Raw genomic sequence first — 14,216 nt, 5'->3', positions numbered from 1 at the left:
AGCCCACTGCAAGGGCTGTCAAGCATTGGAACAGGCTGCCCAGTTAAGTGATAGAGTGTCCATCCATGGAAGTGTTCAAAAAATGTGTGGATGTGGCACTTGGGGACATGGGTTAGGGGTGGGCTTGCCAGTGCTGGGTTAATGCTTGGACTTAATGATTTTAGAGGGCTTTTCCAACCTTCATGAATTCTACTCCAGACATAAGACAGCTCACCACTCTTGAAATCAGGACTGTAAAGCTGCTTAATAAAATTTTCTTCTGATCATGCCTAGGTCAAATTCCCTGGAACCCAGGGCAAATTCTCCACAGGCAGTTTCCACATCTGCCACACACATTGGAGAATGTATGGACAGCACAAACCCATTCAGCAGAAGACAAATTGTGCTACTCCTGTGCCATTTATCATTTCAGCTGAGTTCTGTATTCCTTGGAGACTCCTTTTAAAAGAGGAGGAATCATAGAAATTAATTTCTCCTCTTGGGCTGAATGATAAAAGCCTAAGAACAAACAGAGTGTGGCATTTTGTGTTCTGGAGGCACAGCCCCACTTACCATGCCCAGAAATATCATTTCCTCCTCTCTCAGCCTCTCTGTTTTCTTGCGCTGGCTGTGCCCACGCCAGACCTGGATTGTAAACAAAACTCTGATGAGATAAATGGGCCTTGGTACAGCTTCCTTTTCTGGGGCAGACACAGGAAAAAACAAATAGAGGAAGGAAAGGCACAATATACCATTGAAACTATTGCTTTTTAACAGGTTGCCATCTGCTATTTTCTTTTTTTAAACAAATTTTGAGGTTTGTTATCCCCTCGTGCTGCTCTGAGTGGCTTCTAAAAACTATCACTGCTTCATGAAGTTCAGACATAAGATTTAGGCTGATCTCCTGCTCTCATGAGGCTGAATTGTCTGAATTATTAATGTGCAAGAACTCTTTGTGGAATTTAGCACTGACCTCCCTCTGTCCTTTTTTCTAGATATGGGATGAACTCTTCCCCTGGAGATCACAGAAAAAGGCATGAATTCAGAGATGCACTGAATTCCAAGAGGAGGCCAGAAAGAGCAACTGAGGTCATAAAAATCAGAATGGAAAAACAACGTGTAAGTTACAAAGTCATCCTGCATTGCCAGTGCAGGACTGGTTCCATTGATCTTACATCTGGGGTCCTGTCTTGTTTTTTTAAGTGGTTTAAATGATGTATTTCACCTTGCTGAGCACCCTAAGAAGGATTATTTCAGAAAGCTTCCCATCGTGTGAGCTGTGTTTCTGCCTACAGCTGCTCTCCTGACCAAAACATTGTCGTTTGGCTTTGCCAGAATTGCTGCTACACAAGAAACTCACCTTTTGAATGCAAGTGGCAGCATCATCTGGACTTTTACCCGTCTGTAGCTCCTCTTTTTTACTTTGCCTTTTCTCTTCAAAGTAAATTCTCCTCATGAACGCTGCTCGAGCGCGGCCCTGGCGAGCCCGTTCTGCCACCTGGATCACTCTAATGCCCTCCTCAAGTGTCATCCCTGTGACAGGTTCCTTCAACAGCACAGCCAAAAAAGGGAACCAACAAAGGAAAGTTATGTTTTGTAAATTGCCTGCCTCAGTTAGAAAATGATATCTTAGGAAACAAAGATCAGACACTCCTGTTGATGTGTGAGGTGGAAAAGCTGCTTTGCTGGGAAGCCACAATGGCTCATGCAGTCCTGCTAAACTTGATTTGAGCAGAAAGACACAACCATGGGGCTTTGTCCTTTTAAAAGGAGAATTTCTTAGTCTGTGGAATGTTTTCCTGTCCTTTTCTGAAGGGAGGGTTTCTGGAGGTGCTGCTGGGATCACAGTTCTTTCAATGAAAATGGAAGGAGGGGCTGTCCTGAGTCAGAAGGGAAAAATGGTTCAGAATAGAAGGGACTCCCCCTTCTCACTCCTGAGAACCCTCAGGCTCCCTATGGAAAAGCTGAATTAGTGTCCTTTCCTGATGTTCATCTCCCAACTGAGGCAGCTCATACTTAATTATTGTATTTATATTGCGTGGGTCTTCATTTCAGCAGGGCTTTCTAGGACACAGTTTCACAGAATAGATTTCCTGAACTGAATCACATAAACCATGTGCAGAGCAGATTCCTGAGATGAGCTCCTCTGGTTTTGATTTATGTTGGATTGCTCCTAACAGCAGTGCCACGGACACTAGAGAGCTCCAGTTGGTTCACAGCAGCCAGGATTTCCTGAGAGGATGAGGTGCAGAAGTGCTGACAGCCCTGCAGCAATCCCAGTGGTGAGTGAGCTGGAAGTGCAGCACAGGACACTGGATTTGCACGGGGTGAGGTGATTTTATTGCTGTTTATTGAATCCCCTGGCTCCCTGTAGAGCCTGGACCCTGTCAGAGCCTGGTGCCCTGGCTGAGCTGGCTGCTCACCAGACGACCTCATCCCTAACGGATGCCACGCTGGAAAGGGGCAAGAGCAGAACTCTGGGAAGCAAAAAGGTTCCAGGATAAACTGTGCTGAAACAGGATCTCCCCAGAGCAAGATCAGGAGAGCAGAGAACTCAAACAGGGGAGCTCTGCAGCTGCCCAGCAAGGCCTCCAGCTGGGAAGCCTGTGCTCTGTCTCTGCAGTCTGCCTGGGGCTGCTTCCATCCCTGGGGACTTTCCCTCTGTTATTTTGTGGGATCAACAGGCACAATCACTGCTGCAGAGTTCAGGGCAGCAGTGTGACTAAGTGGGCCATCAGCACTGTCTCTTATGGCTACAACATCCATGAATCCTTGTCCAGGCATGCAGGCACAGTTGTTTACTTCAGGGGTCAACATGCCACTCCCAAAAGGTCAAAAGTATATCAAACCCAGAGCAGCCTTCATTGCAGCCCTCGTGTACTTGTCTGCAATGACTTCTGCTCTGCCAAAACTCAGTTTTCTGCTCCTCCCAGCAGCTGCAGCTCTGTAGCTGCACATTGGAAACAGCACTCATTGTTCAGAGGTTATAAACAAGTGAATGCCAGCAGTTGTGCTGACCTGAACTCTGAGTTCTGCCTGCTCCAGTGAGGAATCCTGGCCCAGGACAGCTTAGTTTCAGTAGAGATGCCTCAGGTTTTAGCTTTTATATTTTTCACATTCTGTGCTGCTTTAGTGTGTGGGTCTGGGCTTCATATGAGGGGATGATGAGCTCTTTTCACAGAGTAGGGAGACCAAACAATTCCTTCTCTAGCTGGGGACCAAGGACAAATGATCCAAATCTCAGGCCCAAGAGCATAAACAACATGGATTGAAGAGAGAAGAACAAGAAGGATGGGACTTCATGGGCTAAAACTGTAATTGGACAATTAAACTCCAATATGTAAATGGAGCAGAACTCATAAAAGTGAGAGACCCCGTGACCTGTTGCCCACTTTGTGACCATTTTGGTCCATCCTGGGTGCAGCCCTGGCTGGGCTCTTGTGCTGCCCAAGGTGGATCCATTGAGGAAATCCTTTTAACAAATCCCTGCTTTATTCTTTAACTCTGTCTGGCCTCTGTTCTAGGTCAGCCTTCACAAGGCATCAGGAGGACTAATTACATGATGAGGGTTAGTCAGACAAATAAAGCACTGACTTGGCCAAAGTGCTGCTCTTTCTGACACTCACACACAGAAAGCAGAGTAGAATCATTCCAGTCTTACCCAGCCTTGAGATGTGACTGGATGCTGTTTGACAGGGAAATCTAAGGTTTCTTTCTGCTCGTGCCTTATCTGTAAACACACTTTTACTTCCTCACTGCTGTAAAAGCACTTCTCACTTCAGTGTCTCGTGTTCAGACACATGTGGCTGTGAACTAAACAAACCAAACACAACATGTAGGTATGGGGTACACTTACCTCTTCTAGCAAACCAGCATTCAGCAAAATCTCCTGCAGGTATTTCTCCCTGTCCTGCAGGATTCCCAGGTTCTCTTTAATGAAATACTTTGGGATGGGTATTTCTATGTCTTCCTGGAGGAAGAAAGTCACAAGATGCTTTTTAGGACTGTATTTAAATCACATTACTGATTAATTGAACACCTCTAAAAAGCAATAAAATAAGGACAGAGGTTGTTGAATATTTTTTCGAGAATTGGGGAATTTGACCTTTGTAACAGCTGCTGTTATTTTTCAATTACTTTAGACCTAATTCAACAAAAACAAATAAATCAACCCAGTTTGTGAAGCATGTGAGCCCAGAAATCTTTCTTCTTATAATGGCTCAATTATATTATCAAATTGCTAAAATATCTGGCAGGGTTGCTAGAAATTTAAACATGATTTCCAGCGAGCTGAATACCTTTGGTTGTGTGATCATCCCACTTCTTGTTTTAATCAACATGAAAAATAGATCTCTTCTCTTGCCAGTTTTTTTTTTATTATTATAAGGAACCAAAGCATAATTCTAGAGTTTTTTAAAGGTATTTTGAGCTGTAGACAAATTGTCTGCCTGTGACTGTGGTATCTCAGACACTTCTTAAAATCAGACATTACCAGAAGTGCCTGTCTTTATTAATTTCTGTAATTAAAAAGATGTAACTGATTTACATTTCTCCCAATTTCATTCCCCACTCCCTCAGCTGCACACTGAAGGACATCCCCACCATGACACCACAAGAAAGCTTCCAAGTCAGGCTGTGCTTATCCCTGGTGATTTTATCAGTGCAGAGGTCTGGTCTGATAAAATTTCTAAATATTTGTCTTGCTAAGCTCCCTGTTTGCACCTTCCAACAACCCTTGGTATTTGATGGAAATTATTATATGCTGTACTCTGAATGCAAATCACTCTGGGTGGATTAAAACCTGGAGGTATAAGAAATCAAGGGTTTGTCTGGACACCCTCCTGGAAGATGAGAGGATTTCAAGGCTGCCAGGGAGCAGAGTCAGTGTAGGAGTATCTCTGATGCCTCACCTGGCCTTTACTTCCAAGTGATTCTGGATTGTGACTTTTACTGACTGGAAAAAGGAGATCAAAGCCCCAGTGCCAGGGCTGGAAGGGGTGGGGAGCCTGCTTCTCTTCATAGTCTCTTTTTGGGGCCCAGCACTGAAAAGTCAGCCTTGGGATGTTTAACCTTTAGTCAAATTTGTGGCTTTTTAGCCACTCCCAGCTCCACATGGGATTTATGGATCCAAATACCTTCACAATTACCCCAGGAAATGGAGTGACTGGATGTTGGAAGGCAACTGCACAAAAACACGAGGTACAGAACTGGAGAAGTAGGAAAGCTTGGCCTTGCAGTGACACAGTACAAAATAGGCAATATCATCACATAAGATATAAAATGTTGTGTCCTCTGCCTTCAATCCTGCAGGATTTTAGCACTGATAATGAAGGGAAAGGAATGACTGGAGATATCCCTTCTGGGCAGATCCTTTGAGAAACAGGAGTTATTTGTCTAATAATTTTGTTCTGTTACCAAGAATATTTTAATATTTTATTAAAAAGAACACCCCATAAATCCATATTCTTATCTAGTATGGAAAATGTTTTCTTTGAAAAAGCCTGAAATCTCCTCAATGATTGATTTCTTTTGTGGTAGGTAGGTATGTTATGCCCTCTTAAAATTAAGGTGTGGTGCAGGAATTTGAATTTATGCTTGTTTTTGAAGAGATGTCAGGCATGACTCTTCAGACTTGCCAACTTTTTGCTGCAGATGGATTTACTGCTGAGTCATGAAAACAGCAGTGCTAAGGATTTTAAAATATGATTTGAAAGATTGCTTTCCCTGGAGATGTGTTTAAAATAGTTTAAAATAGTGCATAATGTTGAAGGTAAAGGGCTGTGGAAATCCCTGGCAAATCCTCTCCTAAATTTACAGATGTGCAAACAGGAACAAGATGCAGATCTCAGAGTGATGCCATAAGGATACCGGGCGATTTATCTCGGAGCTGCCACCCTAAAAGAGCAGGAATTTCAGCTGGTTTTAGCACAGCAGCGGTACCTGAATGCGACAATAGATGGGGCTGTCTGCGAGAGAAGTAACCCTCTTTGCCAGCTCATTTTTCCTGCAGCTTTGAAAGCACAGCTTCGACACCCGGCCTCATTGTCATTTTCACGGTGCTGATTTCACCGTGCCACGAAGGGCAGGCTGCAGTGGACTCCACTTCACTTATCAGTGGCCCATTTTCTGTCTCACCCCACATTAAAATCTGGCAGAGTCAAGCTCCTGACACTTAACAGCAAAGCTGTGAAGTTATTACTGACAGAGAGTAGGTTTAGATGGGATATTGGGAAAGAATTCCTCCCTGGGAGGGTGGACAGGCCCTGGCACAGGGTGCCCAGAGCAGCTGTGGCTGCCCCTGGATCCCTGGAGGTGTCCAAGGCCAGGCTGGATGGTGCTTGGAGCAACCTGGGATAGTGGAAAGTGTCCCTGCCCATGGCAGGGGGTGGCACTGGATGGGCTTCAATGTCCTTTTCACCCAAACCATTCTGGGATTCTATGAATACAAATTCATGTTGTAATATGGAATCATGGAATGGGTCAAATTGAAAGGGTCCACAAAGAGTCATCTGGTGCCACCTCCCTGCTCCCAGGCAAAGACTCCCCTCTCTTCTGAGAAAGATGGGTGCCATCTGATGCCAGCACTCCTGGCACTGCACAGACCATTCCACTGTCAAAACCCTCAAAATTATGGTGGTGCCACCAGCTGGGGAGCCATCTGCTTCTTTCAATATCGCTGCTTTTGATTGGACGTGTCACGAGAAAATAACTTGTGCCCCAGAATCCCCCACTACATGAACCCTGAAATCATTTGTGATCACCCTCAGACCATGTCCTTCTTTCAATATCGCTGCTTTTGATTGGACGTGTCACGAGAAAATAACTTGTGCCCCAGAATCCCCCACTAAATGTCCCAGAACCCTGAAATAATTTGTGATCACCCTCAGACCATGTGTCACCCTTTCCCTGCCCTCTGCATGGAAGTTCACTTGTGTAGGGTGTGAAAAACTTGGAAGTTTCCTGGTGACCCCAGAGAGGCAGCAGGCTGGGTTAAAATAAAACCCCTACGACCAGAACCCATCTTTCCCATGAATCATCTCCCAGTGGAGGCAGCCCTACCGGGACACGCTGCAGCTCCGTCAGGACGCCAGCCATGGAGTGGCACTCGGAGTTCTCCAGGGCCACCATCTCCCTCTTGATCTCCAGGATGCGGCCCATGACCCCGTCCAGCGCCTGCCGAACCGCCGCCCGCTTCTGCTGGTGGATGAGGTGGTCGTGGGCCTCCTCCAGCTTCCGCAAGATGTCCAGGTATTGGACGTAGGCAGTGGCCAACATCTTCATCGCTTTCTCGGGGTCCTCCTCGGGCTGGAGGAACTCCTCCCTCTCTCTCTGGAGCATGGTGTCCAGCTCTCTCTGCGTGTCTGCCCATATCTGGATGTAAGTGCTGGTTGGAAAGAGGGGAATTTTGTGTCAGCCTGACATGAAAGCAGGAGTGAGCACACAGCAACATGCTCTGTGGGTGTGGATTTCTCACAGAGCAAGCCTGGAAGTGTCAGCCATTACATTTACAAGGAACATTTTAACTACAAAGTATTTTGGAAACCATTAGCAGAAGTTTCTGGGTTTGTTTTATTAAAACAATCTTAAAAGTTTAAAGCTTTCCAGCTTCATTCTAAAAGGCTTGAAGCATCCTCCAAGTGCTTGAAGTTACAACCCCCAACAGTGCTAGGAGTTTTATTCAGCTGTGCTAATTGAGAAGATAGTTTAATTGAAAAGGTGTCTCCCTCCAATGCCTTTTAATAGGGGAAGGACTATTTGAGGCTCTGCACTTTTGGGATGAGGACCAATTCATGTTTCTAAAGCTGTTCTGCCTCTCTGAAGTGGTTGCTTGGAGCTAACTTCAGGGTAAGGGTGGGGTTGGTGCCAATGCTGGAGTGGAACTGTGGGCTCTAATTCAAACGTGAGGTAAGGAAAATAATTTGATTTATTTCTATGGTAGCAACTGTTGCACTCCAAGGAATTGCTAAATGTCTGGTCTGGTGGCAGTGGGATTATGTGGCATGGAAGCTGTCACCTCAGGCCATCTCCATTTCCAGGAGCAGTAATGCTGCTCTCTTGGTAGTTTTGGCAGGAATAGGTGGAGTTCTGAGGTGAGCATGGACTGGCTGTCAGCGGCCTTTCATGGGAAAAGCAGATCAGAATGTCCTAGGGGATGAGCCTAAAGGAGCAAGAAACAAGCCATGAGGTTTTTATTCAGAGAAGGGCTGAAACAGCAGGTTTGTCATGGAAAGGTGTTAATAACATCTGTGGCAGTGAAGACACTTTTAGGTCCTGTTCTCTTTTGCCAGATGGAGACTCTTGGCAGTGACAAGTGTTAAAAAATCCTACATCTTTGAAAATGCCTCTCTAGGAACAGAGCAAGGAAATTCCTTCTGCACTGAGACTTGGTTGTGTTGGGAGAAAACCAGTTCGTTCACATTGTCCTGCTGAGGGGAAAACAGTGGCTATGGAAACAGGGACAGCTGACTTGCTCCTTAATCCTAGGAATCAAGGCCTCAATGGTGCAATCTAGACCCATCCTTGCTGAACCAAGTTGCTGATCCTAGGGCTTCTCAAAGAGGGATGAGAACAGCAAAATGAGAGCTGCCTTCCTCAGATGAGCTTTGAGAGCAGACCTTGCATTGAGGGAGTGTTGGTTTATTTATCCTGACCTGAAAGCTGGACAGATGTTAGCATTGTTTGTGCATGACAATAAATGCTGGAGCTCTGTGAGCTGATCTTATCATTCCCAGTCTTGGAGGTCAGAGTGACCCAAGGCTTGTACTGCCAGAGGGACGTGTGGGGTGGGACAGGAAAAACTCCAGCCCTCGAGTGCCAGGAGCATGGGGTGCCCTGCACGCCCTGGGTGATGACAGGGCTGTGGGACTCCCCCGTGCAGTCAGCAAAAACACAACAAACCCAAACCCCGCTATTGAATTTGCACCATTAACGTTCTAAAGGGCGTATTATACACTTCAGCTGACCTGGCTTTCTGCAGGATGCAGCTGGCCTTGCTTTTCCTAATGCTTCTGCAGCCCACCCAGGTCTTTCCCCTTCCCTTTTTTCCTCCTTCATTTACATCCCACTTCACCAGCCCGTATCAGTCAATTGCAGCAATTAACCCAGGTGCAGGAGATAAACAGAATAAACGCGGCAGAAGGGAGGAGATGGGGCCAAGCAAGGCCAGCATGGGCTGCAGCCAGGACACGGAAGGATGTGAGGCACGCGGGTTTTCCAGCGCGGGAGGAAACGACGCGGTGTCCTGCGCACCTTGTACGATTTCTCACGGATAGTGCACAGCTTGTCAACCTCTGAGGAAGCCCAGCCCTGTGGGGTGTCCCCAGAGCCATCCAGCTGATTTATGAGTCCTGCGGATGCTGGGGCTGGAGCCTTTCCCGTGCAGGTTACTGCAGGGAGACTCCGCACGAGAAGTGACCGATTTACAATAATCTCCTCTCTGCCTCCTCTGACTGAGGAATGTCAAGTGGCTCCTCCTGCTGAGCCAGCTAATATCCAGTTTCTTTTCATATTGGGAATGGCTGGTGGAGGGAGGACAGGAGGGGGCAGGAGGATGTTAGCATGAGGCACTGCAGACAGGACATAATTGCTTCCATAAAGCATTAGTTTATCAGATAAGCACAGGGATGATTGCAGGCACGGTTGCTGGGGGTCAGATGTTAAGACTATGGATATTATGGGATGATGGTGGCTTTTGCAACAGCGGCGTTTTGGGTACATGAGGGCAAAAGAAAGGGTGGGCCCACTGGAAAATGAAGTGCTGAAGGAAAAGGTGGATGTGAAAGTGATAAATTTGTAGCTGATGTGTTCAGGGTCACTGACACCCTGGGGACCTGATCCCCCACGTTTCTTAGGGATGGGTACATCATATACTAGACAGGCCAAGCAGAAATCTGATTTAAGTGTTGCACTGCTTCACCCTGATTAAAAACTAGAGGACGCATCCCCAAAAAGGGATTAAAATGGTTATTCCAGGTTTTACTGGTGCCCAAATGTGAGCCCATCTGGACTAGTCTGAAGGGTGAGATGTGCCTGGTGCTTAGAGCTCCTTTTGGGGGACTTGGCAGAACTGCTGTGAAGCAGAGGAGCCCTTCAGCTTTAGAGACAAACGTGCTCAGGGGTAGTCAGGAGGAGTAACTTCAAAGTTATGCCTCAAAAGCAAAGGAGAGCACTGCCTCTCCTTGCCTGTGAATCAGACACTGTGTGATCCCAAAGTCCCTACTGGAATTTTTGCTCAGTGTCCCTTTGCATTAAGTTGTGAACTCCCTCAAAATTGCTTCCACACGCTGCAGGGGGAGGACAATGTAGCCTTGAATGCACTGGGGTTTTTATTTACTGTTACTGGGCCACCTTGTAGGCTCTGTTCTGTTCTCAGCTGTGTCTGTGTCCAAGGATATTCCATCAGATTTAGATTGGATTACAGCCTCTAACTCACCTATTAGTGCAGGTAATGAGCCTAACTTTCTCATTCAAGGCTTAAGAAAATAAAATCTTGGGAAAGAAAGCTGTCTCTTGATCTCTCTGTGCATACAGCACTGTAAGTAATGCTACAAATTGTCATAGCAACTCCTAAATAGGGGTGTTATGGGGAAAATAAGCAATGCTGTAATGGGATGAGGAAGAAGCACATCAAGTGACTGAACTCCAGAGTCCCCAGAGTGATTTCTGGCAGCTCACAGCTTGGAGGGAAGGTCAGAGCTTTAACTCCTCACTGATGTCCTTTCTCTTCACTCCCACAAAGTAAAAACAGAGACTAAAACATGGGCTTAAAAATTTCTTTTGTCCATACCCTGATTGCCAGCTCAAATCTCGCTTTTATTGCTCAAAATAAAGCCTGCTGTCCTTATTTAGAGTGAAGCTTAACAACATAGGGTTTTTCTCCTGCTGAAGTTAAAAAGAGTTGTTTAAAATCCTGCCAAATTGTATATGCCTTGTTTTAGTATTGTAGGGCACTCTAAGTCTGCATGTTTGCCTGACCCATCTCTCCTAACCCTTGGAAAACCCTGTTGGTTTTGAGTCCAGCTGAGGTGAGCCTGCTCACTGGTGTTGGGCTGGTTTTAAGGCTGAAGCATGCCCTTCTTGGAAGGGTTTGTGCTGAGCATGCAGACTGTCCCTCAGGCTGCTCCTGAGCCAGGGGAAAAATCTGGCATCAGTGAGGTCACCTTTGTGTGGCTTTTCTTCTTCCCCCCAGAGTGTCTCTGTGTTTTACCCGCTGCCAAAGGGAACACTACTGCTGTTATTCCAGGACATGGCACAGTTTGTCTCCAGATTTGTGCATGGGCTGAACCTTGGTTTCTGCCTGGTTTTTCTGGGCTGCCCTCAGGAATATCTCCTGCTTTCCCATGCTAAAGCTGCAGTAGTGCAGTGCTGCCTGGGTCTCCCTGGTTTATCCTGATGGATGGAAGGAAGTGAAAGGGAAAACATTTGACTCTGACTCCAGCTTTCCTCACCTCGTTTGGGAACTCCTGTGTGATTAAAGGAGCGCTAAATCGTGTGTGCTAAAACCCTGCTGAAGGAACCTCTGCTGGCCCTGCAAACCCACCTTGTATTTCTTTCTCAGAAACGGGACTGGGCTGTGCTGGGGGCTGGAGAAAGTGCCCCAGGGTTTGCGACAGCAGGGGGATGTGGAGCAGGGCTCGAGGAGCCTGCAGAGGACACACAGCCAGCGGTGGCAGAGAGAGAGGACCGAGATGCAGGGCTGGTGACAAGGAAGTGCACGCAGGGGCCACGGCTCAGGGTCCCCTGGCCACACTGGGAGCCTGACAGGTCAGGCATTGTGCTAAGCCCTGGGCAAACACGGGGGAGGGAAACCCTGCCCTGCAGCCTCTGGAAAATAAAGAAACAAGAGACAAAGGTTGGGAGGGGAAAGTGAGGCCCTGAGAGGAAAAAGGGTTTTTAATGCTGCTGCTGCTGCTGCTTTTATTTTTCTTCTCTCTTTCTAAAAATCACCAGGCTTAGGATGACTGCTGGCTGATCCAGGTCAGCAGTTACCTGTTCCCTCACAGGTATTATAGGAGCAGCCCCCCCTTTTCTCTTTTGCCCTATTATAGGCAACCATTTTTTGTGTTGGAGCGGTGCAGGCAGTATCAGATCAGTGTGGCCTCCCAACACAACATGTCTGAGTTCAAGAAGTGTTTAGACAATGCTCTCAGGCACAGGGTGGGGTTCTTGGGGTGTCCTGTGCAGGGCCAGCAGTTGGATCGATGGCCCTGGTGGGTCCCTTCCAACTCAGCACTGATTCTGTGAACCAAACTGACTGAAATGTTGTCAGAATTAATTGCTGATTTCAAAGCCTTTAGCCTGCAGTCTGGAGCAGTTCAGGCTCGTGAGCCTGTTTAAGCCTGCCTTGCTTCTAAAATAAGATTAGTCTCACAATTATGCCAAACTTCTCAGCTGGTGGTGAATGTGACTCTGCCAGATGACTTTTTAAGCAGGCTTGCTCCAGCCACGATGTTTTACAGAGTTGGAAGCATTTGGGGGAAAATAAAGGATAAACCTCAGTAGGCTTTGGTTGTGACAAGAGAAGAAAACACACAGCCTGCTGGCATTGTTAACGTGAACAGCTCTGTGCTTCTGTCATCTCCAATTTCAGTCCTGGGTACTATGACAGAAAGTGAAGGGGGGAATAGAAGATTTGTGTGGCAGAAATGTAATGGGAAACCACAGGGAAGGCGAGGAAGCAGCTTCATGCAGCCCCAGCAGCAGCAACAGCAACACACCTCAGCAGGTCTCAAGCACCTGCTCCAGACAAACTCACAAGGTTGGCAGGAAAAAGAACAGTTTTCTTTCATAGGTTTTTTCAAAAACCCGTTTTCCTAAATGGCAAAGCAATTAAGGTGTAGGAAAAGCTATTTTGAGCTGTCAAATGCTCCAGAGGCTGCCCTCCTGTCCCTCAGGCTGCAGCTCCTGCCTGGGCCATGTCCTGGGCTGATCCCACAGTGTGGGCAGCAGGAAAGGGGGAATTCTGCCCCTCTGCCCTGCTCAGGTGAGACCCTACCTGCTGAGCTGCCCCAGCTCTGGGGCCCAGCAGAGGAAGGACCTGGAGCTGCTGGAGAGGGTCCAGAGGAGGCACCAGGGTGAGCAGAGGGATGGGGCAGCTCCATGGGGAAAGGCTGGGAGAAGAGAAGCTTTGGGGTGACCTAACTGTGGCCTGCCAGTACCTGAAGGGAACCTGCAAAGAAGATGGACAGAGGCTACTGATAAGGGCCTGGAGTGCCAGGGCAAGAGGGGATGTCTTCCCACTGCCAGAGAGCAGGTAAAGATGGGATATTGGGAAGAAATTTGTCCCTATCAGGGTGGTGAGGCCCTGGCACAGGCTGCCCAGAGCAGCTGGGGCTGTCCCTGGATCCCTGGAAGAGTCCAAGGCCAGGCTGGATGGGGCTTGGATCAGCCTGGGCTAGTGGAAGGTGTCCCTGCCCATGGAAGGAGATGAGCTTTAAGGTCCTTTCCCATCCCAAACTATTCTGTGTTACATGAACAGCAGCCTCCTCTCCTTTGCAAGCAGAATTTTTCCTTCCAAGCATTATTTCCCTATAACACACTTTAGTGCTTCTGACAACAAAGTTTATTTCAGCTTTAACCCTCCTATGTAATCTTTTTCTTTTTACCCCTGTCGTCCTTAGGACAGGAAGGGGCAGTTACCCACCCAGCTGCCTACAGTTCCATGCACAAAGGGAACTGGGTGCTGCTCTACCCCTGCCAGGAGCAGGGGGCTTTAGGCTCAAAGCTGACACCATCTACTCAGTTTCTTGGAAAACTGGGGCCTTTTCTTTCCCTGTTTGCCAGCACAAGTGCTGCTGGGATATTTCCACTGACAACGCTTTTTCCCAGAGGAGACACTGAACGAGTAATACACAAGGTCTTTCCCTACCTGCTCATTAAGGATGAAGGGAGGCACAGGAGGGAGTTGTAGCTTTGAGTCTTAGCTGTGATCAATTTGATCCTGTCTCTGATTTCCTGCTTTAACATAAGCAAGATGATGTGCTAATGCTCACCAGGGGTGGAAAGAGGGGCAAAGATGAATCTGTGACTGCTTGGGAGATGTATGAGAGAGAACATGCAAGGAATGCCCAGGAGGAAGCTAATAATTGTGGCGTTTGGTTGGAATTTGAAGAATATGGCCTGGGGCCAGACGCTGAATGAGGGGATAAAAAGAAATATTCAGCAACGGGCCAATGGCTGAATGAGGCTGGGGCCCCGTGGGAAGGGAATAGGATGTGATCACAGCATCAGAAACTGCA

The 14,216-nt window shown here is 47.3% G+C and overlaps 1 protein-coding gene across 1 annotated transcript in view; it reads right to left on the bottom strand.

Moving 5' to 3' along the window:
* Window positions 1-14,216, bottom strand: part of IQCA1 (IQ motif containing with AAA domain 1) — a 100,480-nt gene that overhangs the window by 82,297 nt on the left and 3,967 nt on the right. The window contains exons 2-5 of the mRNA XM_039703611.1: window positions 7,039-7,363; window positions 3,836-3,949; window positions 1,340-1,525; window positions 553-624 (exon numbers count right to left, since the gene is read on the bottom strand). Of these exons, the coding sequence (XP_039559545.1) occupies window positions 553-624; window positions 1,340-1,525; window positions 3,836-3,949; window positions 7,039-7,363 (697 nt within the window). The remainder of the gene's footprint in view (window positions 1-552; window positions 625-1,339; window positions 1,526-3,835; window positions 3,950-7,038; window positions 7,364-14,216) is intronic.

This window comes from Passer montanus, unplaced genomic scaffold (assembly GCF_014805655.1).
Source record: "Passer montanus isolate IOZ18808 unplaced genomic scaffold, ASM1480565v1 scaffold165, whole genome shotgun sequence".
In the NCBI taxonomy this organism is placed as follows: Eukaryota; Metazoa; Chordata; class Aves; order Passeriformes; family Passeridae; genus Passer; species Passer montanus.
Note: the sequence above shows the minus strand (reverse complement) of the source record. Positions and strands in the feature narration are given on the sequence as shown.